This window comes from Marmota flaviventris, chromosome 10, assembly GCF_047511675.1.
Source record: "Marmota flaviventris isolate mMarFla1 chromosome 10, mMarFla1.hap1, whole genome shotgun sequence".
Taxonomy (NCBI): domain Eukaryota; kingdom Metazoa; phylum Chordata; class Mammalia; order Rodentia; family Sciuridae; genus Marmota; species Marmota flaviventris.
The window spans coordinates 10,594,465-10,622,259 of record NC_092507.1 but is presented as its reverse complement, the minus strand read 5'-3'; the positions used below and the strand labels follow the sequence as shown (position 1 = coordinate 10,622,259).

The window sequence follows — 27,795 nt, the reverse complement described above, 5'->3', positions numbered from 1 at the left end:
TGCCTTTCTGTTTCCTTCTCAGGGGCTCCAGTTATCCCAGTGACCCAAATCTGAGCCTGGTCCTAGTCCTGACTCTCACTTTGATCTTCAAGTTTCACATAAGGGTAGCCCCGCTTCCTAAATGCCCCCTGAAAACACACCTTCCCACCTAATTAGACCACCCTGCGTCATAGCTCACTGCCCTCCCATCTCTTACCAAGACACACTCTCCCCTGTCTTCATTCTGAACCCAATTTGCCCTTCACTCTTCTCCAGAGCCATCCTTAAGATGCCCAAATATGACCACGTCCTCCTTTTGCTCGAATGTGTTACGCGCTCCTCCATCATGACTGCGGTCCTCAGGCTGGACCCATGTGAAACCAGAAGATGGCATGTGTGGCCAAGATAGGCTAAAGATCCCCGAATCCGTTCTCTCTTTCCCCGGAGAACACACCTAGACCTCCTTCCCAGGCCCCCTTCCAGTTAGAGGGCTGAGTTTTAAGTTAGACCTGATTTCCAATACCAGCACTACATGGTTAACAATTACTGTGCAATAAGATACTACGTAAAATGCGACGGCCTAAAACAACCACCATTGATCATTTCTCATAAGTCTATAAGGTGATGGTGGTTTTGACACTCTGCTGCTCCGACTTCTGCTGGGCTTCCCCATGCACGACCGCTTCCGTAGGCCAGCTGGCCGCTGGCTGGCCTAGGAGAGACTGCGGAGGACTCACCTCTGCGCCCGGTGATCTCTCCTCCTCCAGCCAGCTGGACCAGGCCTATGCTCAAAGTAGTGGCAAGGTTCCCAGAAAGCAGAAATGCGCAAGGCGTTTTGAGGTCTAGGCTCTGGACTGATCCACCCTTTTCACCATATTCTTTTGGCCCAAGCAAATCACAGACCAGCTCAGATTTAAGGGTTGGGGAAATAGATCCGATCTATTAATGAAGAAGGCTTCAAAGTCCTGTGGCAAAGGGAGAAAGTATAGAATCATAGTCACTTTGGCAACCAAACTATCGCAGGCCACTCACTAGATATGCGATCTTAGGTAAGTGTCATATATCTGGGCCTCGGTTTCCTCATCTGTAAAACCGGGACAATACCATGCGCCTCACAGTCACGGGTCAAATGAGGTAGTGGAGGTAACATCCTCAGCAGGGTATTTGGCACAAAATCCTCCTTCACTAGATCTAGTTTTCACATCTCCCTGGGTTTCAGTCAGATTTTTATTGCTGAGACCAAAAGACCTGACGACAACAATGTCGAGGACCAATTTTGGCTCATGGATTCAGAGGTCTGAGTCCACGAATAAGCGACTCCATTGCTCTCGGGCCCAAGGTGTGGCAGAATATCATGGCGGAAGGACATGGTGGAGGGAAGCAGCTCAGGACATGGCATCAAGGAATCAGACAGAGCTCTGCTCACCAGGGACAAAATGTAAACCCAAAGGCAGGTTCCCAATGACCTGCCTCCTCCAGCCACACCCTACCTGTCTATAGTAAAAAAACACCCAGTTAACCTGTGTCAGAGGATTAATCCACTGATTAGTTTCCAGCTCTCACAATCTTTTCATTTCAGCTGTGAAAATTCTTGCCTTGCCTCCCACATGAGCTTTTGGGGGACACCTCTTATCCAAACCATAACGCTCTGCAATCTTCACCATCATGACTTTCAGGTGGTTGCTATAAGCTCAGGAAGTATTTGTCAAATAAATTAACCATGCACCTGGCTCTGCCCACCAGCTGGATCGATGGTCTTTTAACGGCCCAGGCTTCTCACACTTGGTCAGTAGCTTTTTTTGCAATCATCCTGTTCAGACTTGAAGTGGAGCCCTCTTAAAATACATCCTCCAGCTGTTCAAACGTGATCTGTCCTCTGTGCACATCTCTGGGGCTGAAGGGCACAACTCACAGATCCTAAACAAGCCAATGAGAGCAGGCTTTCCAAAAGACAGTGTGTGGGAAACTTGCTATTGGCACATTTTGGATTCCCATTTCCAACAGATCAAAAATGGTCAAGAAATTTTGTATTTGTTTTGTTTCTATTACTATATAAAAATTCCTGAGGTTGATATATTAAATTCCTGAGAGTGATACATTTAAAAAAGAGACTTATTGAGCTCTCTGTTTTGGAGGCTCAAGGTCTCAGTAGCATGGTACTGACCCTGGCAAGGGCCCCCGCCCACCACCACCACCTGGCTGCATCGCATCAGGGTGGATGGCATTGGTGAGGGCACTTGGGAGAGGGAGAGATCACAGGGCGGCCAGGAGGGGGCAGTCTTGCTCATAGATTACACTTGCTCCAAGAGAGCCCCCTTAGTCCTTCCCAAGGTTGGTGCCTCCAGTGACCCAATGACCTCCAACTAGGCCTCCAACTAGGCCTCCACTTATTACCCACCTTACCACCTCACACTGCCCCACTGGGAACCAAGAATCCCACACATGAGACTCTGGGGGACCAGCCACACCACAGCAGGGATCCTAGGACAATTCTGAAGGTGTGCTCTGTGTGTGAGGTTGATCTGTTACACTAGTACCCCGTGGTTCACACCTCCCTGTATCTACTTGCTTTGGAGTTGCCTCCTCATACTGCCTCTGGGCTTGGTGACCTGACTTTCTTTGGTGGATGGGACAAAAATATAGTGGATACAAACAAAGGTTGTAAATCGGATAGCTTTGTTCACATTTTTTGCGTGTGGACCCCCATCCCCACTATGAAAATATCCAAAGTTAGCCTATTAGAGGGGCATGAGGTGTAGAGGAAGTAAATGGCTGCAGCTGAGCCTACCTTGACCAGTCAGGCCCCAATACACAAATGAATGATTGAAATCAGTCAAGATCAGCCAAACCTGACCCCATTAGCAGGTTTTCCTGGTCAATCCATAGACTTATAAGAAGTAAGTAGATGTTTTAAACCACTAGGTTCTGGGGTAGTTTGTTATGCAGCAGTAGCTAACTGATACAAATCCATGTCTTGATTTTCATTGTCCATTCTATCATGAGTCTGTTGTTTTTCTTTTATACTTTTGGGGAAGGAAAAAATAAATAAAAGAGAGATTAGGCTCAGATGAGTAATCCAATCCAAGAGCATCCATACTGAAAGTAAGTATCTGGGCTACTAAGTTGACCTAAGTGAGTGACTTTGCTTCAAGTTCCACAGGAATAAGTGCACATAAAATATCCAACTCACCATCTCGCTATAAAACTGCTTTTAAGTGTGATTTATTCGGAGACAAGAGAGTGAAGGAACATGGAGTGCTGGCTTGAATTGGCACCAGGGAGACGGGCTGGCTCCACTCCCAGACCTCACGTCTGATTTGAGTGATAACACTTAGAGACTCCATGCCTCAATTTACCTGGCTTCTCTGCAGGGACTGTTTGGGTTTCATGTGAATGAATGGGAGGCCCCAAGAGCTCGGTATAAGAATCAGTGTTCTAAATGTAAGTTATTTTAGGATTAAAATCATATGGCAGACGTTCAGCTCTCTATTATCTGACTGCAGATGGAAGCCACAGCAGAAAAATAATACCAAATAACCACACTTTAAAAAAAAAAAGTCTGATACTGAATTCCGTTATGGCAAGAAAAGACAGGGCAATGAAATTATCTTTATTAGGTTGCTAATTATTCAGCTTAACATTAATCTGCGTTTCCTGTGGACACGCGGCCAGGGCAGGAGAGCCTGCTCTGTGAAGCTCCCGGTCTGTAGGTGCTCAACTGGGGGCTGGTGGCAAGGCAGCTCTTCAGCGAGGTGACTACAGCCCTCACCTCTTCACTTTCCTGCCCCAAATAGCTCTGTACTCCCCTTATTTCCCGAGCATCCATCTGACTCCAAAGTCTGCAGCAGTTCTCCCCACCCCCGCCGGGGGGGGGGGGGGGGGTGAATCCACACGTCCAAGTCCTTCCAACAAGAATCGAGATCCAGGTCCCTCCGTGGACGTCAACAGGCAAAGGATTAAAAGATGCTGCTCCCGAGGGACCCGTTGGGATTTTTATATTCCCTAAATTAAATGTAAATTTCCAGAATAAATAATTTGCATAGACCTTTTGCAACATCTCCAGGGATCTATTTTTAGTTACCTCATGGGGTAATACTAAACACACACAACTAAATTAAAGTACAAATTCATGCAATAAAGCATGAGAGGAGCTCTCTCTCTCTCTCTCTCTCTCTCTCTCTCTCTCTCTCTCTCTCTCTGCTACACACACACACACCCAGGCTTACTTCTCACATCTCCGCTTCATTGATCAGAATGTCTTTGAACATTAACCTAAATTAGGTTCTAACACGTCTTTAAGACGCCTGTTGAAACTCATTGTCATTTTTTCTTATTTATATCAATGTCCCCTCCCTAAACCACTTAAGAGCAAGGGTCACTTCTTTTGCTTTTATAGTTGTTTCTCCACAACTTAATACAGTGTCCTGGCACACAGTAGATGCTCAATGAACAAAGAAGACGACGAGTGGATGGAGAACTGATTAGTATCTTGAAGATCAATTAGGATCTACAGGAGGGCTTCTGAGACAGGGATTCTACAGCTGGAAGGTTTCCATAGAAAGTTAAAATATCAGCCTTGGATCTAAAGCCAGGTTTCTCAACCCTGACCCAGCTGACCTTTGGGACTGAGTAAGTCAGTCTACCTTGTGTGGGGCTGTCCTGCTCATTGTGGGTAGTTTAGCGGTAACCTTGGCCTCTACCCACCAGATACCAGTAGCACCACTATCCTATCTCCCAACTACCAAGCGGGACAAGGAAAAATATCTCCAGACATGGACAAAAGTCCCCTGGAGCAGAAGGAACAAAATTTCTCTTCTTTCCTCTTAGTTGAGAACCACTCACCTAAAGGGTGACGGTGGGAGTTGTGTTATTGAGCCATCAAAATGTTTGCTAACATGACAAGACATTATGAGGACACGGGGACTTGGGGGAGGAGCTGCAATGATTTTTATGTCCCTATTTAAAGTTTTCTTAAAGCAACATTTTAGGAACCTCAAATCTACCAGGAATCTGAGAGGGTAGAGTTTAGCTTAGGAATGTATTGCATCTTCATTAAAATCATCGAAACATCTTGAGTTATGTGAGGCCTTCTATGTTTGAAGCCAGTTTTTAATCTTCTTTTCCCAGAATGACCTACTCCTTCTCTATTTAATAACCTTTCAGGAAGCAGATGTTCTGAGGGGCACTACCTATAGGTAGGAAATCAATTAGGCTTGCTTCCTTATAGAACAACAGAGAAAGGGCTGTTTTGGTAAAACTTTACACCTGGTTTTCAATATAGAGATAATAATACCCAACCTCCTCTCCCTCTCATTGCTGAGACGGAAAAAAAAAAGAGAGAATCCTGAGGAAAGTGCTTTATAAACAGGAAAGTGATCTGCAAATATCACTAGGTCTTTCTCCAGGCTCCCTGGGCCCCTGTGCAGGTCTTCATCAATATTTACCATGGAGTGTGACAGTGTCTGCGTGTCCCACTACATCCTGAGCTCTGCTACGGTTCAGGGGTGGTGAGTGTCCCAGAGGTCCCTGTGCCAGAGCTTGGTCCCCGCTATGATGATCTTGAGGAAGTGGAAAGTTCAAGGGGTGGGGCCTCCTGGAAGGTGATCTGGTCCCAGGGGCTCCACCTTCCTGACGGAATTAGTGCTGTCCCACAGGACGGGGTCAGTCTCACAGATATGGATCAGTTCCCCTGAGAACAGATTGTTATAAAGTTAGACCACGTGCCTGACCCCTTCTCCAGTTTCCCCTTCTGCCATATTGTGGGCCAGCCAGACACCAGCACCATGCTGTCTGGATTTTCTAGTCACCAGAATTGTGAACCAAATAAACCTTTTTTTTTTCTTTATACATTACCCAGTATCAGGTATTTTGTTATAGTAACACAAGTAGGTTAATATGGCCCCTGGACGTATGTGATGTAATGTTCTTTCTCTACAGCTGAGTGCAGAGCCAAGCTGAATGTTAGGCACATCATGACGTCCATGCATGCAGGATGCAAGGTAGACTTTTTATTGCCTCCTTCGACAGCGGTATCTGCCCTGAATCTGCTTCTCCTTCTTGCGGTCATGATACACGCTGCCCAGGGCCAAGGAGGAGGAGGGCTCAAAGACCTAAGATGGGCCACTTGGAGACTTCCAGGAATCTGAATCTTGATCAAAATGGCATAAAGATAGAACATGGGTGGGGCCAATCCACCCCGATCATAGCACTCTGCAGCAGCTGCTCTTGAGCCCTAGATCTCCAAGGCTTTCTTGTTTCCCATTTGTCTGAGGGTCCCTCCACTTTTTCTAAAAGATACTCTATATGTTTCCATTAAAACTTCTCCCTACTTATGAACCAGAGCTGGTCTCTGTTGCTGACAACCAAAGAGCCCTAGCTGAATCCCCACCCCCAACCTTTCTTCTGTGATTTTGTTACTATGTCAGATCCCCTTTACTGTTACAGGGTCCATCAGCTATTATATCAGCATAAATTCTATTTGGTTATCATTTAAATACATATCATTAAAATAAGTACTTAATATAAAAATCACTTATCTAAAAATGCTGCATAAAATCTGATTGGCTTGTGATTCCAGCAGTTCAGGAGGCTGAGGCAGGAGGATTGCAAATTCAGAACCAGCCTCAGCAACCTAGTGAGGCCATAAGCAACTTACCAAGACCCTGTCTCAAAATTAAAAAAGTAAAAAGGGCTGGAGATGTGGCTCAGGGGTTAAGCACCCCTGGGTTCAACCCCTGGTACCAAAACAAACCAACAAAAAACCCCGCCTGTATTGTGTGAGAATAATCACCAAGTTGCCTCTTAGTACTATCCAGTTTCATGGCAGCTCCACCAGTTTGATGGGCTTCTCCATTCCAAAGGTCCCCATCCAAAGACTCCCTCCTCCTTCAGAATACAAGAAGACAAGAGTTCATCTTTTTTCCAAGTCTCATTTCCACCTACACCCGTATATTTGCACAATAAACATTGAAAGCAACTTTGCATTTCCCTAAATTCTACCTTATGGATTTCACAAAAGTGCCGGAGGTCTCAGAAGAGACTACTTTTTTCTCTATTAATTTTTTTTTAAAAAGTCCCCAGACACGAGCTTCGCAGAGGACGGCATTACGATTACATGTCACCTTCCATTTCTTCTGAGCAGGAAGGTGATTACACAAGCGCTCTGTACCTGATGGGGTTGCGTCTAAGCCCGCATGGCCTACAGGCTGAGTTTTATTTATTTATTTATTTTTAAATAGCTTTAAAAGATCGAGATCACTGTGGCAGAATGGGAAGTGCACTGCCAGAGTCGCATCAGACCCTGCAAATGCCAGGCCTGCAGACCTCAGAGGTCTGCATCTCAAGGTGGAAAATACACGTGGCTTCTCCAAACAGACGCCCAGGACATCGTGAGTAAGGAGCAGCACACACGGCCCAGGGTGAGCTAAGACTCTTTAGAATAATCAGCTTTCCCTCGGAGCCTTTTAGTGAGGCGAACTAAATTCTTCAGCACCGACTTGGGTATTTCTTTCTCCTATGACCTTTAAGAGGTGGAAATCCCGTGGGGTGAGTGGACTTCACATTATCCCAGGGTTCTTTTCTTGGGAGGACAGAGCCGCCTGTTGGCTCCTGTTCTAACATTCTTCTCCGCTGGCCACAGCCTAGGACATGGCTCTGTCCTTTCTCCCTGATGGTGTCCCATCTCAGAAGGTAACAAGAAAACCCACACTTGAAGGGCGTCTTGCCCCTCAGCCAGCATCGGAGAGCTTCTTAGGACAGGTGCCTTCTTCAGGTGACTCCGTTTCTGCCACACGAAGGCGAGATGTTCTCTAGGACTGTCCACAAGGTCCCATTCCCGGGCGTGGCCACGAAGCCGGCAGTGGCTAGAAGAGCCCGCTGGCTGCATTAGCAGCAGTGCCCCCCTGGACCAGGGCACTGACTTCAGAAAGGGCTGCAGGGAGGGGAAGTGCCAGGACCAGGAGAGTCTGGGTGACGTGCGCCTCTCCCAACCTGTCCTCCCCAGGTACGGTGACAGTGACGGAGACGGGAGGAGCTGCCCTCCCTCGCTATTTGTCAGTGACCTGACCTGAGGCAGCCTCTAGTCTGAGCCCCCCTGAGGCCAGTCTAGAGGGAGCCTCCAGATGGCTCCAATAACTCATCTACCCCTATCAGCTCAGTCTGATTTCACCGACAGCAGTCAGGAATCACAACCCACGGGGAGTCTGCTAGGCCATTGGGGGAAAAAAGAGAGAGAGAGACAGAGAAAGAGAGTGAAGCCACCAATTCACACCCATCCCAGATCCTGGCAGGGTCCCGGCTCCCTCCCCTCCTGTGGGTCCCCTCCCCTCCTGGCTCCTGTGGCTGCTGGTGGCTCTGTCTTGGTGAGGGACACACGAGTAACACGGGGCTTTGGCAAATGAGCTTTCAACACAAATGAGACGGAAAAATACAGTTGAGAAGAGAGAAGGGAAGGAGAAGAGGAGGAAGAACAGGGTGGGGAGGAGCCATCACAGGTTCCCACGCTTCCTGCCTCAGCTTCGTCGCCCGTCTTGAGCCCAGGCTCGACCAGAGATGTCACCGCTGTGGTCACTTTTCTTTCTAAGGCTTTTCTCACTTCATTCCTAGAGATGGGTCCCCGGAGGGGTGTGCCTGGGACTCGGCCTCTCAACAGGACCCCCCACTCCGATCCCAGCCCAAGCCTAGTTCTAGGCAGGGGAGTCACCTGGCTGTGGCCATGGATCAATAAAACCCGGGTCCTTCCTTGACCAGTCTCCGTCCTGTGGCCAGCGGAAGGAGCCCCCAAGGTTCACGGAAAGTTCCCTGCCCTTCCGTTCTCAGCATTCAAGGGGTGTGTGAGTGTGGGGGGGGAGCTCTGCTGCAAACACAGCCACCTTCCTGTTTTTTCTAGCATTTGCTTAATAAATAATGATCCGAGGTCTTTGGGGGGACGAGGGAGAGAACTGCCAATAGGAGATTTAATTTCCTGCAATCAACCCCTCTTAGCAGAGTCACGCAGCACGAGTCAAAGAATTAATCTCCACCAGGAAGACCGGCCTCGCCCGTGTCATGAATCTAATCGCTTATGAAGCTGAGTCGGCATTTTGGGTGTCCGCTCTCAGGAATAAAAGCCACAAGATCGGGTTTCAAATGCCATCTGAATGCCTTCATGGAATGGGGGCGCCTGAAGACCGGAGGCAGGTTCAAACCAGAAGAGGTGCCCTGCCTCACTGGGGACTCCACACTCGAAACCTTAAGGGGATCTTTAGGGAACAAATAGATGACCCCGGGCCTTTTGGGCTGCCCACGTGAGAGGCTGCCTTCCCGACTCCCTTCTCTAGGCCGATCGTCGGGCCGGCCGATCATCTCTGGCACCCCCATTATGCTTGGGAGATGTGTTTGCGCGCTGTGCACTGTCTTATAATCCTCGGAGGCGGAATTTCATAGCACAGCGATGCGTTTGCCTGTGACACTCTCCTAAGCAGGATTTGTTGCTTCCAAGACAGATGTGACTTGAATCGATTATGCCTGGTAAGCAGTCTCTCTCCAAGCAGCCTCGGGGTCCTCTGGAAGACTTCTGGCCTGACTTCATTCAACTGCGAAGCTGGTGTCAGAGTATTTCATCCTAATCTAATACTATTAAGGGCCCTTTGGGTTTGGAACGGAGAGACCTGTTATGCCGACCACATTCCTGCTGGTGAGGAGCTTAGTGCATCCTGCCACACACAGAGCTCCAGGAAGCCCTCCATTAACATCATCAAATACAGCCCAGACGGGAGCGTGCACGCACCTTCAATCGACTTCCCGCTATCGATGAACTTAGAATACGAGATAAGTCCGTGCATTTGTCTTTGGAAGTGAGATAAGAAGCAGGGTTTAAAAATAGTTGGGAAATAACTGAATTTCCAAAAAAACTGTTCCATAAAGATTCTCTTCAAAATAACGTATTTCTAGACGCCCACTCCCAAACTTGAAACCACACAGCGCCCTGGCCAGTCCCAAAATGTTGAGGTCCCTTAGCATCTTATAAACATGGCGGCACTCATGGGAGACAGTACCTTTCAGAGATCCTTTGAGCCTGGGGGAATTGAGTGACATGACTTCAGCTAGGGACCGAGGATCACAACCACAATGTTTCAAAAAGTTAGTAGGTTCGGGGGAAAAAAGATATGGGGGTGGGATTTTAGGACTAAACTAACTAGGACCCACTGTCTCCTTTATGAATCTAAAAGACAAGAGCCAGAATCTTGGCACACCAAGAGGCTAAAGAGACAAGAGCATTTCCAGATTCCACATGACGTTCCTGCCTGACCGTCCGTGACATTTTTCTTCTGGAAACAGACCCAACCCACCTTGATTTTAGAGTATGTGACTTTGATACTCATCGTTTGAACCACTTTCTGTTTTCTCTGGTTACCTTAAATGGGAACATTCTAGTGCATATCGATTTGGGATCAGGGAAAAAAAATGAGATAATAAAATATTTTTACACAGGAAACCACATTATATGGGATATTCTAATCTCCTTAAGTAAAAAAGGGAAACGTGGCTACCATTACCACTAAGGTCTAAAGGTGTCAAGTGAATGAGGAATTTAGGGAGGGAAAATCTTTCCTTAAGCCATGTGAAACCTTCTTAGTAGTAGTTGTACATATTTTGGGGGTACTGTGTGATAATTCACATATATAAAATGTATAGCGGTCAAATTATGGTAATTAACATTTCCTCTTTTTAAACATTTTCCATTTCTTTGTATTGGGAGCTTTTGAACTCTTCTTTTCTAGTTCTTTATAAAATATGCAATAAATCGTCGGGAACACGGCCATCCTAGTGTGTCACAGAAAAACAGAACTGGCTCTTCCTGCGTAGCTGTGCTCCCCGTCACCTAGCTCCCTCCGATGTTAGAGACGTGTGAAGTCCAGTTCTAGGCATTAGCAAATTCAGACACGAAGGGGAGAGAGGGAAAAATGTACCGCTTCTTTTCCCTCTTAGCTTCTGCAAGTAAGAACGTGCACAGTGTCTTTGGGGATTCCTGCAGATGGTTCCCTGGGCTGGGATGTTGAGGGTAGGATTGGGTCCAGGCGCTGAGGTAAGCTAATCCTTTCAAGAACAATTTGCTCTCTTTTATTTAGTAAATTGCTCCAAATTTCCTTTTCTTCTGAGTTTTAAAAGATGGCTGTTGTAGCTTCAGAATTCTTCCTTTCTCCCAGACAAGCTTGGGGCGGAAGGAGACGCTGAACGGCTGCTCACAATACAGAGGCGGGGAGGAAGGGGGGGGGGGAATGTCGTGAATAGAAATAAAAGACTCTGCATAATGTGGAGCCCCACAATCTCAGGCTCAAAAAGCCCCACAGGGCGGCTTCAGACATTGACAGGTGAGAAATGCACAAAACCGCGCCTCTTTAAAGTCTTACTGGTACGAGGTCCGGGTTTGGGGATTGGTTTAAAAACTAAAACATACAACATCACCATGCGAGAAGCAGAAGCAAGAAACCACAGTTCAAAAGCCCCTCATCCAGAGCTGAACGCAGGCAGCCACCAGCCTCAATGACCTCACTGTTGCTCCTCGGAAAACAGACGGGGGAAGCCCCAGGGCAAACCAACCCAGAAAATCACCGAACCCAACAAGCATCTCCTAAAACGCTTCTCGGTTCCAAGAGGTAGAAATGAAAGAAAAAAAAAATCTAGCACAGCTTGGCTTCCCAAACCCAGACAACTATGGATCCCCTGAAGACACCTGGTGTTTGCCCATCAACATATCTGGAGAGACCCACCAACAGAGACAGAAGGAGTAGATGGATTATTTTAAAATATTTCAATGAAATAGTGTACCAGGAGAAACCTTGAAAAATAACATCTCAACAAAAGCACGCGATGGGCTAAATACCTTCTGTAATAAATTCATTGCTAGTATTAAAAAAAAAAATAAGTAACGGTGCTGATTCAATTACTGGGTGGTACATCAAATACACCAAATATTCATTAGCCACTCAGAGATGCAGTCGGGAGAAGTGTCTGCTCCACTCTGATGCCTTTGGCAGCTTTGATGCCGGCCAAGTTGGTATGTAAATGGAATCTCCCTTTTCCAAGGCTAATGGGAGATCTGTTAGGCTCTCAGAGACCACACATATATTATTTTTCAGCCCTGTTACTTTGACTTCAACACAAGCCACTTTAATCGCAAACCCCCAAAACGGATCCCCGAAATCCAGTTCTCACCGTATCAAAACATCTGTCCTATCACAAAGGCAACTTGCAGCAGGTCTGACAGCTGAACATTCTTGAAGAGTTTACACATAATAACAGTAAGAAGAAGAAGAAATTCACAACAATAAATATCCACAATGACGGTGGTAGAAGCCCTACTGATCCCTTTACCTGAGCATCCATTAGGAGGTGCCTCATCAATATCATGGAGCTCTTCAGAGTCTCCTTCTCAGCGGGTAGAAAGGGGTCCTTGTCTTCCTCCAGGGCCTTCGACTTGGTGACAATGAAGTGGGAAATCTGGTCGTTTAGGGTGTGCAAGGATTGCACCGCTGTGGGAAGAGAAAGGAGGAAAAGTGAAATCTCAATGAGCATCTTTCCAAGAGAAAGCAGCCGGCCATCTTCAAGGGCAGAGCCAGGGCGTGCAGAGGTGGTACAAGCCAGGCAGGTCCTTCCACTGGTGTGCACCAGTGTTCCTGAACCACCATCCAAGTGCAGAGCCTCTGGGGGTTCTGGGGGGACACACTCATGAGCAAACACAGACATGGAACCTGCCTCCCGGGGCATCGAGCCTCGCTGGGGAAACTGCAGAGGAGCAAGTTTGCAACTCGGTGTGTGGAGATGTGACTTTGTGGTGAGTGTTTGTAAGCCACAGAGATTAACGGGGCATGAGGAGACGGCCCTCCACTCGATTTGCATTTATGGTAATACAGTTGGCTATTTCACCTCTAAGCAGATGGCCTCTGTCATTAAAGTTTATGGAGGGACAACAGCCATGTTTTCCAATCAGCGCCACATGTGGGCGGGGAGGGTCATTATTTCTCGGCGATTCCCACAGCACTTACCATCTGACACGTTATAGATTTTAAGATTTCACTTATTTATTGTGCTCATTGTCTCTCTCTCTACTTTCTCTCCCATGCACTTGACAAGAGCAGAGGGTCCTTTTGTTTTGTGTTTTGTTTTGTTTTTATCTGTTTACCGTCCCCACCAACCACCGGAACGGTACCCAGCAAGTAGAAGGTGCTCAATAAATACTGCTCAATTAATTCCCTTACATTTCCTTGAATGGGAGTGACTTTCCCTCTAGAATTTTTATAATTTTCAGGTAAATCTATGCTTTTAAACCCAAAATAAAAAGTAAGTCATAGGTGTTCTCAGTACCGTTACCACACTAAGCACAATTATGAGGAGGAAAGAAATAATCGGCAAACTGGTGTACAGGAAAGGCTTTGAAGCCTTCTGCCTCTGGCCAAAGGTAGAAGACAGCACAGATTACCATCTTGCTGTAAACGACTAGAAAGTCGGACAGTATTGTAGACACCGTGAGCAGCAGACAGCCGGGGTGTGTGGTCCTTGAGAAAAGGGGAAACCAAGCTTCGTCCTGTCATTTCCATGTGCTTAGAGAGACTTTCTAGATTTCAACAGAGAAAGTCAGTCAAAGCGCTCCGACCAGCACTATCACTGAGATCTGGAAGGCTGGTGAGCTCAGATTTGCAGGACAGAGGGTAGAAGCGGAAGTCACACGGCGAGTTCCAGCAACGTGGGCCGGGTTTCTTTGAATTGAGGGTTGAGTATCAGCCCTGCACTTAGGTAGGGTAGAACCTTACAGGCTCAGGCAAGCCAAACGGCCAGCAGAGGAGTTGCCGGGGAGCACTAAGCCAAGTGATTCCCTGGGATCACAGGGGCCACGGTGGTTGGCAGCACATCAGGCAGAGTGAGGGACTTTTGCTGAACACTGGCACATTCGGGAGAAGGCTCAGAAGCGCAGCTTCAGAAGGAGGAAGCCAAGAGATCCCTAGAAGGAAGACTACAGTCGCTCCTCAGGGGAAGGAAAAAAAAAAAAAGCTTTAAAAATAAGGATCAAAAGGAACCAGCCGATCTGCAAGTAACTAAAATGCCTTCTAGAAAAATCTGAGTACTTTTTTGTACAACGAATCCTGGTACCCCAAAATGTCAAGTTTATAAAGTTTGATATTCAATAAAAATATTAACAGACATATAGAAAGAAGCTAGATCATGTGACTTGACTCAGAGAAAAATCAGTACTTGGAAAGATCCAGAAATAACCATAGCGATGGCATTAGCAAACGCGGCTGTTAAGAAAGTATGAGAGATGCGCTGTGCACCTCCAAGGTTGTAAAATACAGCGCAGGCAGAATGAGGGGGAAAAGAGAATGTTTGAGTAAGAACTTCTGGGGACGGAAAATGTCGTATCTGAAATGAAATTTTCACTGGGTGAGATTAATATCGTACTAGACAATGCTGGAGAGAAAAACCGGTGAACTTGAAATCACAGCAATAAAAACCACCCAAAATGAAAGCGCAGAGCCTTAGGTGACACAGGGAGGTACAGAGCTGCCCAAGGCACAGGCCGCTGGAATCTAGGGTGGCGGACGTGAGGGTGGAAACGGTGATTAGAGAAAGAACGAGGATTTTTTTTTTTCCAAATTTTATTGAGGAGTAAAGATGTAAAGAATCTCAATAAATCCTGAGCAGCAGATATTCAAACTACACCAATGCATGTTATAATCACATTAACACACACACACACACACACACGCACACACACACACAAAGAGAGAAGGAGAAAATATTAAAATTATCCAAAGAAAAAAGGCTTGTTCCATCAAAGAAACAATGATGTCGGAGAGCTCGTCAGAATCTCTGCAAAGCAGAAAATGCAGCAGTAACATTTTGAAAGTACCGAAAGCAGAAAACGAGCCAACTTAGAATTCTATACCCAACAACAATATCTTTCAAAAAATGAAGAGGAAAGACCTTTTATTTTCAGATAGAGAAAAGCTGAGAGAACTCACCATCAGCAGACTTGCACTAAAAGAAATGTTGCAGGGAATTTCTTCAGGGAGAAAGTCACTGGTGTTGGGCGGGAAATTTCTCTTAACAAACATGGGGGGAAAAAGCAGTTTGCAAAGACAGATATTGTGGGTAACCAAAACGTATATTCATCCTCATCTTTTAATTCATCTAAAAGATAATTTATGATTTAAAGCTTAAAAAAAACCCACAATTGTAGGGTTGATCACATACAGAGAAGCAAAATATATGGCAATAATTGCACAAAGAACGAGAGAGGCAGAAGGGTGTACTGCTGCAGACCTCAGATCTGACACATAAAGTGGCTTCACATTATTTGCCCACAGAATGTGTCAAGTTAGAGATACACGTTATGAGCCCTTGAGGAATCTGTAAAAATGACGAAGAGTTAACTAGTTAATAAAAACATGATGGTTTTGCCCTGGGGAGAATCCACGGTGGAGGACTAACCCGGAGTTGTCACCGTAGGCCTGGAGGAGAGAAGATACAGGACGTGACCTCATGGGAGTGTCTCCCTGCTCAGGAAGACCCTACGACCTTTCCTGGGCTGGGGGAGAGCTTAGCTAAAACAGAGAAAGGTGAACCAGAAAGAAGAGGGGCCTGAATCCTGCTGCCCCCAATCCCCACTCTGGACAGAAACGCCAGGGTAGACTTGGGATCTGACCGGAGCAGAACTTTGATGTCCCCGTCCCCTCCCCAGGCAGCTCGTGCAGGAGTCCCTGTGCACGTGCTGATGTGGCAGCCTGTGTTAGGGTAGAAGTGACAGCCGCGTGGCATCTAAGTCAGAGGAGCTCAGAGACAGCGGCACTCCCTTGCCTTCCTCATCTCCCCACCTCCAAGGTCCTCTGCCGTCCCTGGGGTTGAAGATGTCCCAACCAAATCCAGAAACATCCAGAGGGAGGTTCCTGGGTAGAAATGCATCCCGGAAAATGGTGAGGCCCAAAAGAAGAGGGGAAGAGAGAGGGTGGGGAGAGCAATTCGAGTCTATTTGATGTTACCCAGAAGACACTCAGTCTCACCTGCAAGTGACCGAGTCCCCGAGTGGAAATGTGAGCTTCGGGTCTCAGCGGAATCCCAACATAGCAAATTAAAGACAACAACAGTAACGATTTTTTTGGAGTCGAAACCAAACATTTAAAAATTCTCTTTATACCTTCTGTATGTTACTTGCAAACAGGAAGCTTGAGGCACCCTGAGCCTCATGGAGAACATTCAAATACAACCCCCCTGGCCTCCAACCAAGCTCTGCCTTGTCCGTGCCACACGGCCCCCAATGTCCTGCCATCCTCTGCGCTTCCTCCCAGGTCTCAAGATCGGCCTTTCTCCCTCAACCACGCTGGGGATACCCCAGATCCCAGGTTCTTTGGTTGTAGACGCACAGATCCTGCCATAGGCAAAACTCTCTGGGTCAGTTCTGGAGAGAGAAGAATTCTCTCAATGCTTTTCCCTCTAACTGGACTGGTGACTTGGGGGTTCTCCTGTGTATCCATTACAACCCTGTCCATCCTTGTTCTGGGAAATAGAGGCTTAGTCACCAACACCTGCTCTAAATTTCATTTTGTTTCTAAACTCACACAACGAACTGAAAGTGTTGAGTATTTCCCTCCTCTGATCTAGGAATGGAAAACCTGCCAGAGAACTGACTACATTGTCTTGTAATTGCTTGTTCAAGGATCCATCTGTGGTAGGTTTAATTATTGGTTCAGATAAATGCCCTCCCCTGAACCTATCCTTAACGAGACCTTCCCAGTAACCCTCCTTGTGGGAGAAGCATGATTCTGGCCTTCATTAATGTCAGGCTGTGATATGTGACTGGTTTTGACCAATTAAATGTGAGCCGATGTGAACTTTGCCATGTTCAAGGCAGAATGTGTAAGAACATTATGGGACTCCACCATCGTCCTTCCCCTCTTTCTATAAGAACAGCCTGGACTCCAGAATGAAGAAGACATGGAAGTGAAAAAAATAAGTCTTTTCTACTATAAAGCAGCAATATTTTGGTGATGTTTGTTACTGCAGCAAAGCCTAGTGAAGGCTGACTGATACATAGTGTCTAGACGAGATGGTGATTTCCTTGAGGGCAAGAATAAAATTTTGTTCACCATATATCATTGGTATTCAACAAAACAAAAAGCCATCCTGGCAAAGTTTTTTGAATGGAACAAATACTGCGAGACTGAGAAAGACTATAGTCTCTGAAGCCTATCTGTCTGGCTTTCAATCCTGCCTGCCCTTCCAACTAACTGTAACATAGTAATGATAAAAATGGACAGTTTATTACGTGCATGTCATACATCAGGGGTCTTAAAATCCTTTGGGTGGAATAATGAGTTACGAATAATGTGCATTCTGGAGTCAGAAGCCCCGGGGGGTTCACACCTCAGTCTCTGCTGTTCACCAGGTCAATTAGAACCAGTCCCTTTGTAGCCCACAGGGTTGGGCACATTGTAAGTTCTTGGCGGATACCAGCTGCTAGGATTGTCAACCATCCAGTGCAAATGAGGGCTTTGAAGTTCACACGACAGAGTCGAGACCCAAGGCCATGGCCCACCAATGCCCAGGCTCACCATCTTTCCACCACGCCAGCCTGCTGTCCCTGAAGGATTCTGACTCCGAGACACCACACCACAAGCCAGTCACCCGGGTCACAAAAAACGAGAGGCGGGGACCATGGCTTGGCCTTCTTCATCAAACACAGAGCACGGCTGAGGTGGAGTGGCTGGCAGGCAGGAGCCCTGATGCCCGTGGTTTGAACCTGTCCACCTGCATTGTCCTTGAGCAGCGTCCCCCACCACCTCACATGTCCCTCGTTGATAACCCCCCTCACCCTCCTCATTATTAACAGCCTAGCAAACATCGATGAGGACTCGCTCTTTGGCAAACACTGCTCGACGCTTTACACACCTCCTTCATTGATGGCCCCGAGCACCCTACAGAAGTAGTGCCATCCTCAGGGTCCCTGTCTTACAAATGACGAAACCCAGATGCAGGCCTTGATGGAGATCTGGACCTAGTGGCAGAGGCAGGATGCCTGCCAGCAGGGCCCCGGCACAGGACCCCTACCCTGGGCCACTCCACCTGCCAACACGTGCTTCTCCCTGCCACTGCTCGGCTGGGCACACCCACCTCCCAGTCCGGTCCCCCACCTTCCCACCTCTCCATTCTGATCACCTCCTTTAAGACACAGCTCCAAGGAGGTGGCACCGGTGGGTTGCCACCCGGAGAGCACGTGGAGCAATCCTGGGGTGTCGGAGTGGCCTGCAGGTGTCATCTAGAATCCCCCCTTGCCACTTGCACGAACAAGCAAACTGAGAGGTGCCCAGCTCCTGCAGATGCTGCGCAGCTGATTTGGGAGCACGGCGTCTTCTCTGCCTGGGTCTCCACCGCATCTGCCCCCTCACCCGCCTGCACAATAAGGGGTGGGGTCTGCAGAGCCCCGGGGTCCCATCTGCAAGGAAGGATGATGGTGGTGATATCTGCCGCTCAGAGTCGCTTTGAGGACTTAATGAGGCAGTTTTTAAGCCCTAGAGATGCCCCCGTCACCTATGCCCCCGTTAGCTCTCGTGACAGTTTCTCCCCAGCTGGGAGCTCAATTCCTCAGTATGCTGATATGAACTAATTAGTATATGGATAGCCGAGGTGAATCATGAAGTCCTCGTTATGTCAGCGAGCTGGAGGTGGCCTCTGGGTACCGGCCCCCTGGTCATTCACTACTTTTTCACCGCAAGGCTGAGACCCCTGAGCCCAAAGCCTGCAGGTGCACACTCAATTTACACATCCAATCGTCCTAACGGAACTCAGACGAGCAGGTTGTGAGCTCTCGGGGCCTCTCTGCACAGCCATGAGCTGCTCACCGTGGATAAGATGGGCCCCGGGCCATACAGACCCCAAGCCCACTGCAGCCCTGCCGTGCTCCCTGCCCTAACGTGTCCCCACTGAGCTACTGAGTGACAGCACTGGACATGAGTCCCCCCTCTCCTCCCCCTCTCCCAGGGAGTTGCCCTGTGCCCTCCCCTTCTGAGTACCAACCCTTGGTACCTCAGCACAGGTGAGGGACAGAACCATTGGCAAGCCTGTCAAAAGTGTCACCCCAAAAGACTTGTGTGTGCTACCGCCATCTTGTGGTCACCCCCAGCCCTCCTGACTCATCTGTGCGTTTTACATCCTTGGTTACGGGTAGCCCTGGGGCTTCCTAGACAACTTAGAACCTGTTGCTGAATACATGAAATAAGAACACAGGGGAAGAGTGTCCCCTTCCACGTGTGCACACCTGATCGTCAAGGTGACCTGTTGGGCTTGTGCAGCAGTACTTGATGTTCTTGTCTGGTGAGCATCTTCTTCTCATAAAGAAAATCTCCTTCCCTTTTGCAGAAACACCTACCCTACATGTGGTTCATGGGGGGCTGACCCCACTCCCGGCTCCCAGAGGTGGACCACACAGTCCAGGTTGATCTATCCCCGCGTGGCAGGTCCCTGGCAGCCACGGTGGGCTCAGGAGGTAATCTGTGGTGCCATCCCAGGACTGTTTGGTAGTATTGTTAAGAGGGAGATAAACAGCCTCTCTTTTCCAGTTGGGGGCTGGGAAACAGGTGGGAAGTTGGGGCCACTCGTGGCTTTTGTATCCATCACTTGATTTTAGTCCCCGCCTGAAAATAAAACCAACCGAGCAACCAGGTGAGCAGAGCCAAGGGGCAGGGCCAGGGGCTCAGGACCGCATCAGCACTGGGCAAGATTCAGCCGCGGCCTTCTCAGGTCTGGGAATTCTCTCTTCCTTGAGCCCCTCTGGCCTGGGTTTCTGTCATTGTACCCTGGCAGCTGTGATCACTGTAAAGAGGCCTGTGCCTCTCCCTCCCTGCAGGGTCACCCATGAGACCCTTCTGGACGTCGGTCGCCCTTGGGGGTAGATGCGAGATGAGCTAGAGAAGAGGATCCTAAATCCCTGCCCTCTGAGGCTGGCTGACCAGACAGAAGGGACACTGTGGGACTTCAAGCCTGGACCCCTGAGGCCTGAAGTTTCTGCCCATGGCTCTGAGAAGTAGCCGCCACCAAGATTCCCAGGTGACCTGCTCCCGTGTGCCCAGACAGCTTGGAAAGAGAAAGAGATGCCCGGCCCTCTCGGCCCAGCCCTCTCAGGTTCTAGCACATTCTGACCCCTGAAAAGACAATGCAGAGGGGGACTAACAGGCCCGGCCACCTACCCCAGTGGAGGCCCTGCAGATGTGGCACCAGCTGCTGCCACCGTTCACGTCGACTCAGATGACCCGGAACAGGGCTGAGCTGCCCCTCTGAGCCACACCCAAGTTCCCGGACCACAGACTGAGGACATAATGACACTCTGATCTACATGACTCAGCCTTGGGGTGGCTTGTTACACAGAAAGAGGCGACTGACAAATAACTGACCTCCCGGAGCACGCGTGGGGAGGGAGATTGCAGGGCTGGGCTGGGGCTCAGGGCAGAGCGCTCGCCTGGCATGTGTGAGGCCCTGGGTTGTACCCTCAGACCACATAAAAACAGACAAATAAAATAAAGGCATCGTGTCCATCTACAACTATAAAAAATTTAAGTGAATAAATAAAAGGTAGATTCCCTGAGGCAGCAGGGTCCCTGGCTTCCAGGTGGCGTGTAACAGCGCTTGGATAAATAAGTATTTGTCCAGGAGGAAAACAAAGAATGAATAGGTGAAGCTATGAAGGCAGAAGCCAGCCGCACTCCACCCTGACCCGTCTCTCCCCTGCTGACCTAGAATCAGGTGGCACGCGCGTTCTTCTCCATGCGGCCTGTAAAAAACAATCCCACCTGAATAATGCTGTTCCTGAACTGTGTGATGAATTACAGAACGAAGAGCCATATCCATGCTTTCTCACCTACCCGAGTTTGGGAAATTGAGTCATAAAAAACAGTTTATTTGGTTGGTAGTTCTGAATGTGAAATGATGTTCCATTTATTCCGTGTTATTTGGGTCTACAAATTGGAAGAAACACGCATTTCGACGGCAGGCTTATTTATAGGCGGTGCTCATTTGAATTCCAGCGTACATTAATGAGCCCTTATTTAGGTTTCCGATAAGGATGGCACATTCACGAGTTGGCGGAAGGGGGAAAAAATATGACAAGTCCCAACATTTTGTGTCATTAGCAAAAATAGAAGGGACACATAAGATGTCTTAATGTTTTCCGAAGAGGAATAACAGCGTCCCATATCGAGCCCCTGTTTTTATGGATCAGATGAGGTATAAAACATGGAATAATAATAATAAGGCCCTCCACGCTCATTTTATGCAGATGAGTCCAGATGTCATTGTGACGGCCAACCGTACTTTTTTATAGAAAAATATAGCAGACGAATAATATTATGGGGGCACAGAAGCTCCCGGGTTTTATGATCTTGTCATTTATATGGTCCATAGATATGAGCTAATGATCACATTTATCCCCACATGTTAAACAACCTTTGCTTTTTCATGTATCTCAAAAGCTGTGATGTATTTTGCATTAAAATCCTCACAAGTTTCCAGTTCTTGCTTTAATAGGATCTCATTAAATAAATGAAGCCTAAATAATTCAGATTTTTCCCCCCGTTGTTCTAATAAAACTCATCCTGCAAGTCAGAAGTTGAAACTGGAAGTGAGGGTGTGGGGAAATGGGAATCCTCGTTCACTGTGGCTGGGAATCTGAAAGGGTGCAGCCACTGTGGGGGAAAGTTCAGCAGTTCCTCAGTCAGTTAAATACAAAATTTCCTTATGAACTGGCAATTTATTCTTAGGCATATAAGCAAAAGAACTGAAAACGGGTTTTCAAGAAAATACTTGCACATGAATATTCACAGCAACGCCACTTACAATAGTCAAAGATTGAAACAACCCAATTGCCCATTGACTGACGAATGGATAAATAAATGTGGTGCACACACACACACACAGACACACACTGGAAGATTATGCAGCTGTAAAAAAAGGAACAAGGTACTGATACTTGCTAAGACATGGATGAACCCTGAGAACATTATGCTGAATGAAGGAAGACAGACACAAAAAGATTTTATTTATAAAAAATTGTCATTTTACTTATAAGGAATGCCTTTGATGGACAAATTCACAGAAACAGAAAGCAGATGAGTACATGCCAGGGATTGGGAGAGGGAAGAATGAGGAGGAACTGCTCAATGAGCCAAAGGTTTCATTTTGGGGGTGATAAAAGTGCTCTGGAACTAAATAACCGTGATGTTTGTGCAGCATTGAGAATGTCTATACTAAATGATGGACATTCGCAGTTCAGTGATCACATGTGCCATTGAACTTTGTCTCTAAATGGTTAAAGTGGTCAATTTCGTTATGTACATTTTTCTGCAGTTAAACAAACAAACAAACTGTTGGGAGACGAGCTCAAAAGCATATACAGCCTCCAAAAAGATAATTTAAAGTTGGTACCGGGTCATCTCCCTGGAGTCAGACACAAGCAGGCCCTTGTGAGTAAGGATGAGACTGGGGACCCCACCACTGGGGCTCTTCTGAGGGAGGGATGAGGGTAGGACCCAATCGGCTACCTCGGCACCCGGGGAAAAGACTTGAGTTTCAAAACCGACCAGGTAACAGGATCAACCCTTAGGACCGAAAAGCCAACAGAATCCAGGTACCAGAGTGGTTAAGTGATGGATGGGAAAGGGACCTGGGGTCGCTTGTGAAGGTGCCTCCTGAGAGTCCTGGCAAGCAGGGGACAGAACCCGGCCCTGCCAGAGGAGCCGCAGGGAGCCCGGGGAGGCTGGTGTGGCTCGGATCCACAGCTCGGAGGACAAGGGCGCCCAGTCGGAGAGAGCCAAGACCATGATGAGCGGGAAGCCTGGGGAGGCCCCGCCTGCTACGGCCCATGGCGGGAGCACACCTGTCTCCAGAGGAGGAGCTAGGGCCTCGGCTCCCTGAGGCGTCGAGCAAGGCGTCTCAGCTGGACACCAGCCTGGGAATTCTAAGAACAGCAGCTGGGAGGAGAGGGGGAGGGGAGAGAGGGAATGAGAGTGACCGCAGGGACCCAGGGAGTAAGGAGCAGAGTCCGGGACACCACCTTCCCCTCCCCTGAGCCCAGGCTGCCTCCTGCTCTGGCCCTGGTGATAGATGCCCTCCCCGGGGCCACCTGGAGTTGGATTCTGCACCAGCCTGCTTCTTAAGCTGTTCCTCCACGGGTGACAGGTCACCGTCACAGAGGCCCATCATAAGCTGGGTATGTCCTTAAAAATGCACCGAATCCGCCCGCCTGCTGCACATCAGCCCCACAGTACTGGGGACGGTGGCACCTCTGCCCCCAGGATCACCTTGCTGGCACTGCCTGACACCCAGGGAGAGGGTGAGCCAGGAAACCAAATAAAAATCCGAATGGCGGTCTCTGCTGAAGGCACGTGGCTTTCACAGCACGGGGAAGAGGGACGACTGCAGGTCAGGGACCATCGGCACAAGCCCCACAGGTGACGGTGCTGTCCTCTTTATGGCCCTTCCGGCCACTGCGCAGGGCTCCCCGTGAACTCCGCCCCTGAGGTAGGTGGGGTTGCCCAGCTTGCTGGGAGCGGGGCGGAGGCCACCCCACCTCTGCGCTGCTGCTAAGGGTCCTGCTCTAGAGGAAGCCCCTGCTGGACGCCACGCTCGGCACCGAGGACCTTGTTACGTCTTCCCAAGATCCGTGCCCACGTTCCCCGGGCTCTGGCCTCTGTGGAAAACCTGAGGCTCCACAGTTTGACTGATTTGGCTGTGGCCGCACCACCATGGACCCATGAAGGGCTCCCCAGTCCCCCGGTTCTCCTGCTGGACTGAAGGGGTGCATCTCCGTGGGTGGACGGATACAAATGTCCGTGCCTCTAAGAGCCCAGCATCTGTGCTCAGCCACCCAGCCTCTGAGGGCCACCACAGTCCAGCTCAAGGACACTGCCTGCCTGTCCATCCTGCCGTCTCCTTCCAAGTCAGCATCAGAGGCTACCTGCAGGAGGCCGGGCCCTCCGCGTCCTCAGGCAGCCAGGTTTCAGAGAGACAAGGGCTGTCCCTCGCTGGGCGGGGGCTGCAGTGAGGAGGTGGGGCTTCCGCTGGAGGAGGAGGAAGCAGAGCCACAGATGTGTCACCCTGATGGTGACAGAAGACAACTGTGGTCCTCAAGGAGGTGCCTCCCCTGGCAGGAGCCTGTCTGCACCCTGGGACAGATGGATCTAAGGGAAACTCATGCACTTGGGACCCGCCAGGCAGCCTTAGGGCAGGTGTGGGGGCTCAGGGGGTCAGCTGGTTTCTCCACCCCATGCCCCACCCAGCCTGAATCTGCCCTCCAGATGTCCTGCCTCTCTGTTCCCTTCCCCTCCCTGATCTGATTCCAATTTCCCAGATATTCTTGGGTCTCACCCTTGTATTTAGTGCTCAGACTGAGCCTCACTTTCCAATCCTACTGCCCGTACCCTGGCCAGGAGGGAAACGCCCCCCTTCCCCCAGGGCCTTCCAGGGGCCAGGGCCTGTGATGCAGAGGCCATTCACCCTGTGATACAACAAACCCAGCAAAACTCGGAATGGAACCTGACACCCACAGGACTGTCTACGTTGAATGCAAGATTTCAAAGAAGGATCCACTTGAGTCCCCCATCTTGGCCTTGGGGGGCCTATTCACTTTCATCTTCCTAAGCTATCTTTTGGTGCCAAGTTTGAGCTTCCTAGAGATGGCACCCTCGAGCCCTGGGACCTCTCAGCCGCTCGGTGCAGCTCAGGGCAGACTGGGGTCCTGCGGCCCTTCACGTAGATAGTGGATGCTCACAACTTCCCGACTCCGTAAAGGTAAAAACCTCCCTCATCATACCCAGAGAAGAAAGAGAAGTCTGCGTCACTTAAATAAATAAATAAAAACACTCGATCAAAGAAATTTAAAAAGTAGATATATTTCCAGGGATATAAAACCAGAAGCAAATCAAACATAAGTGAATTAAAAACCAGAGAAACTGCTTTGAATAACAGATAATATTTGCAATTAGCATGTCGAGTGTACGGAAGTAAGCCTAACCAGAAGGTTCAAGCGTGCTTAGGAAGTAGACCTCTGTTACGATACACGTGATAGGATGGATTTACTCACCAAACACTTTGGAATAATCGTAACTTTCCTTACTCCCTGTGCAACTTCTGGTAGGGGGGATTCCTGACAGAACCAAGCGACAATCTCACTCTTGCTTATTGAGCGTGCTGTGTTCCGGGACCAGGGTCTTCTGTTGTGAACACAGTCCTTGTAAAAACCCAAGGAGCCTGCTCTGATCACCTGCTTTTAAGAGATGAGGAACTTGAGGAGGAAGAAACCGATTTGCCCAAGGTCACACAGGTAACCAACGGCAGGCAGTTCAGCCCAACTCCAAGGCCCTTGACCGACCCGTGTTCACACCTTAAAATTGAGAAGTGAGGTGCCCCTGTGAATCTCCCCTATCTACTTTGAGACACTCATTCTCCTTTTTCTGGCCTTTGGAGGATCCTGCTGGGAGGTACTCAGTGTCCTAAAACAAGAGCAGTCACCATCACGGTGAGCCCTTGTGCAGAAGTCTCAGGACTCAACTCTGCTGAGCCCCAACGACTTCCAACTCTTTGCCTGACGGAGGGATTTGTCCCTAAGAAGTGGAGCCAGGGAAGACCAGCCGGAGCCAGAGATCCCAAGCAGCTGCCCCAGGGGCCATGCGACCCAGAATGAAAAGGGGAGCCACTCCAGGTCTGAGGGTGCGAGTGCAGCAGGGACAACCGGGGGCCGCCCTTTTCTTCTCAGAGTCCAGAGAGAAGCCAGAAGAAGCTTCCTCTGCTCTAGGAAGCAGCAGAACTTCTCCTCCTGATGTGAGTGGGCCCTTGACATTTTCATTCAGGCCAGACGCAGCCTGGTGAGGCTCAGGATGCCATCTGCACACAAATGAGATTGAGCCACTCCAGGAGACCTGGGCCAGCCCTGGGCAGGAGGCCCGCTGCCAGCAGTCCATGCCGAGGTGACCAGGCCAGGCCTGGAGGAGGGGACTGCATGCCAAATAGATCCTTGTGATTCCTGGTTTTAACAGGGAGTCGGGCTGGGCCAAGGGCGAAACGAACTAGAAGCCTGGCTCCCTGGTGGGAAGGAAGGGCTGGCCGGCTGCCCACATCTGACCTCAGTGTGTCGGGTCCTCTGAGAAACAGGAGCCTCCCAGGGCCCAGAGGATTTCGCCTGGGCCTTTGGGCCAAGTAGAAACTTCATAAATGTTAAATTTCCCCCAAGGTTTGGGGAAAGTTAGAAAACCATAACACATAACCCAGGACTGTCGGAAATACCGAAACCTGGCTACGTACATGAGACACATCATTGCGATCCTAGCTGTCCTGTGGCAGATTAAAACCTGCCCAGAGCTGGGGCTGGGGCTCACGGGTAGGGCGCTCGCCTAGCAGGCGTGAGGCACTGGGCTCGATCCTCGGCACCACAGAGAAATAAAATAAAGATATTGTGTCCACCTATAACTAATGAATAAATAAATAAAAAGAAAACATAAAACCTCCACAGGTGCCATCAAGGTAGAAACAAAGAGGGAGCGCAATGATTCTCTTTGATTCTATTTAACAGAAAATAATTGACATGCCATAATAATGTATTTGCTTCTACTTAACGTAAAGTAATGCTTCCATTAAACCATCTCCTGGAAAGACCAACACCACGGAGAAAGGAGTTGTGACTTCCCTTGTCCATATTTTATTTCAGCCCCAGCTGAACCCTCCAAATTAAAACACGCTCAGGGTTGAAATACTCCCAACGATGAGTCCCTCTCCCTGATTAGCAGCGCGAACTTGGGGCCCCTGGGAGGGGGGCGTGGCAGAGAACAATCCTGCAGTGTTGATATCAGTTGCCACAGTATCAATCTCATGGCATGAATCTCAGCATCACGCGCAGTGAGACATAGTTTCCTCCTCCCACAAACCACTCGAAGGGAGCAGCCTCCATGATGAGAGTCCAGGCAGGGCTCAGCCTCACAATGCACCAACTAATCCACAGATACCAAGTTCCTGCCCGGGGCAGAAGCTTGAACCAAGTATCCACAGACTCGAGGACTGTAAGAACCCATCTCCCCGCCCCCAGAACTCTAAGTCTGTGTAGGGGCCACACTGACTGCTACTTTTATAGATGGTATCGGGTCAGATGTGGATGAGATGAGCGGTGGCAATGTCCAAAATAACTCTTGCTATCATTCTAGAGAAAAAGAAAGACAAGGTTCCATGAGAGTTTCCCTTCTCTAGACATAAGAGGTGATTCTCGAACCCACCGTCCTCTGAAAAACATAAGCACCTCAGGCTACATAAATAGAATACAGAGATACAGCCCAATTTTATAGAAGTGCTAGAAATTGTTCATTCTCGGCCCGCAGAAAAGATTTATCAGAGGAGACCTCATTCTCGATTTTAATTACTACCTATACTATTTAATTACTTCTGGTCTGTTAATATTTTAAAATCATTTTTGTTTTACTGCATCTTGTCTGTATTCAAAAGTTCAGCAGGAGACCACTTTGAATCTCAAATAAGTTCTATTTTTGGCTTGGAGACTGATGGAAGAGACAAAGAAACCAATTACCTTCGAGCCGTATGTTCTACCCAGATAAATTTCTCCTGTTTGAAAGCCTCTACCTTTGGTTATGCAATCAACAAACACGATGGCGTGGAGGTCAGAAGTCAGGCTTTGAAGTTTCAGACTGTGGCTCCATTGCTGCGAAACCACTGACCTCAGGCAAGTTGACCAATCTCTCTGAGCCTCAGCTTCCTGTGTGACATGGAGCTAGATCCACCCACACCCCAGGATAG

The 27,795-nt window shown here is 48.7% G+C and overlaps 1 protein-coding gene across 3 annotated transcripts in view; it reads right to left on the bottom strand.

The window, feature by feature from the left end:
• Nucleotides 1-27,795, bottom strand: part of Kazn (kazrin, periplakin interacting protein) — a 952,488-nt gene that overhangs the window by 700,065 nt on the left and 224,628 nt on the right. For all 3 annotated transcript variants that reach the window (XM_071617362.1, XM_071617364.1, XM_071617363.1), the window contains exon 2: nucleotides 12,334-12,491. In XM_071617362.1, coding sequence (XP_071473463.1) covers nucleotides 12,334-12,491 — 158 coding nt within the window. The remainder of the gene's footprint in view (nucleotides 1-12,333; nucleotides 12,492-27,795) is intronic.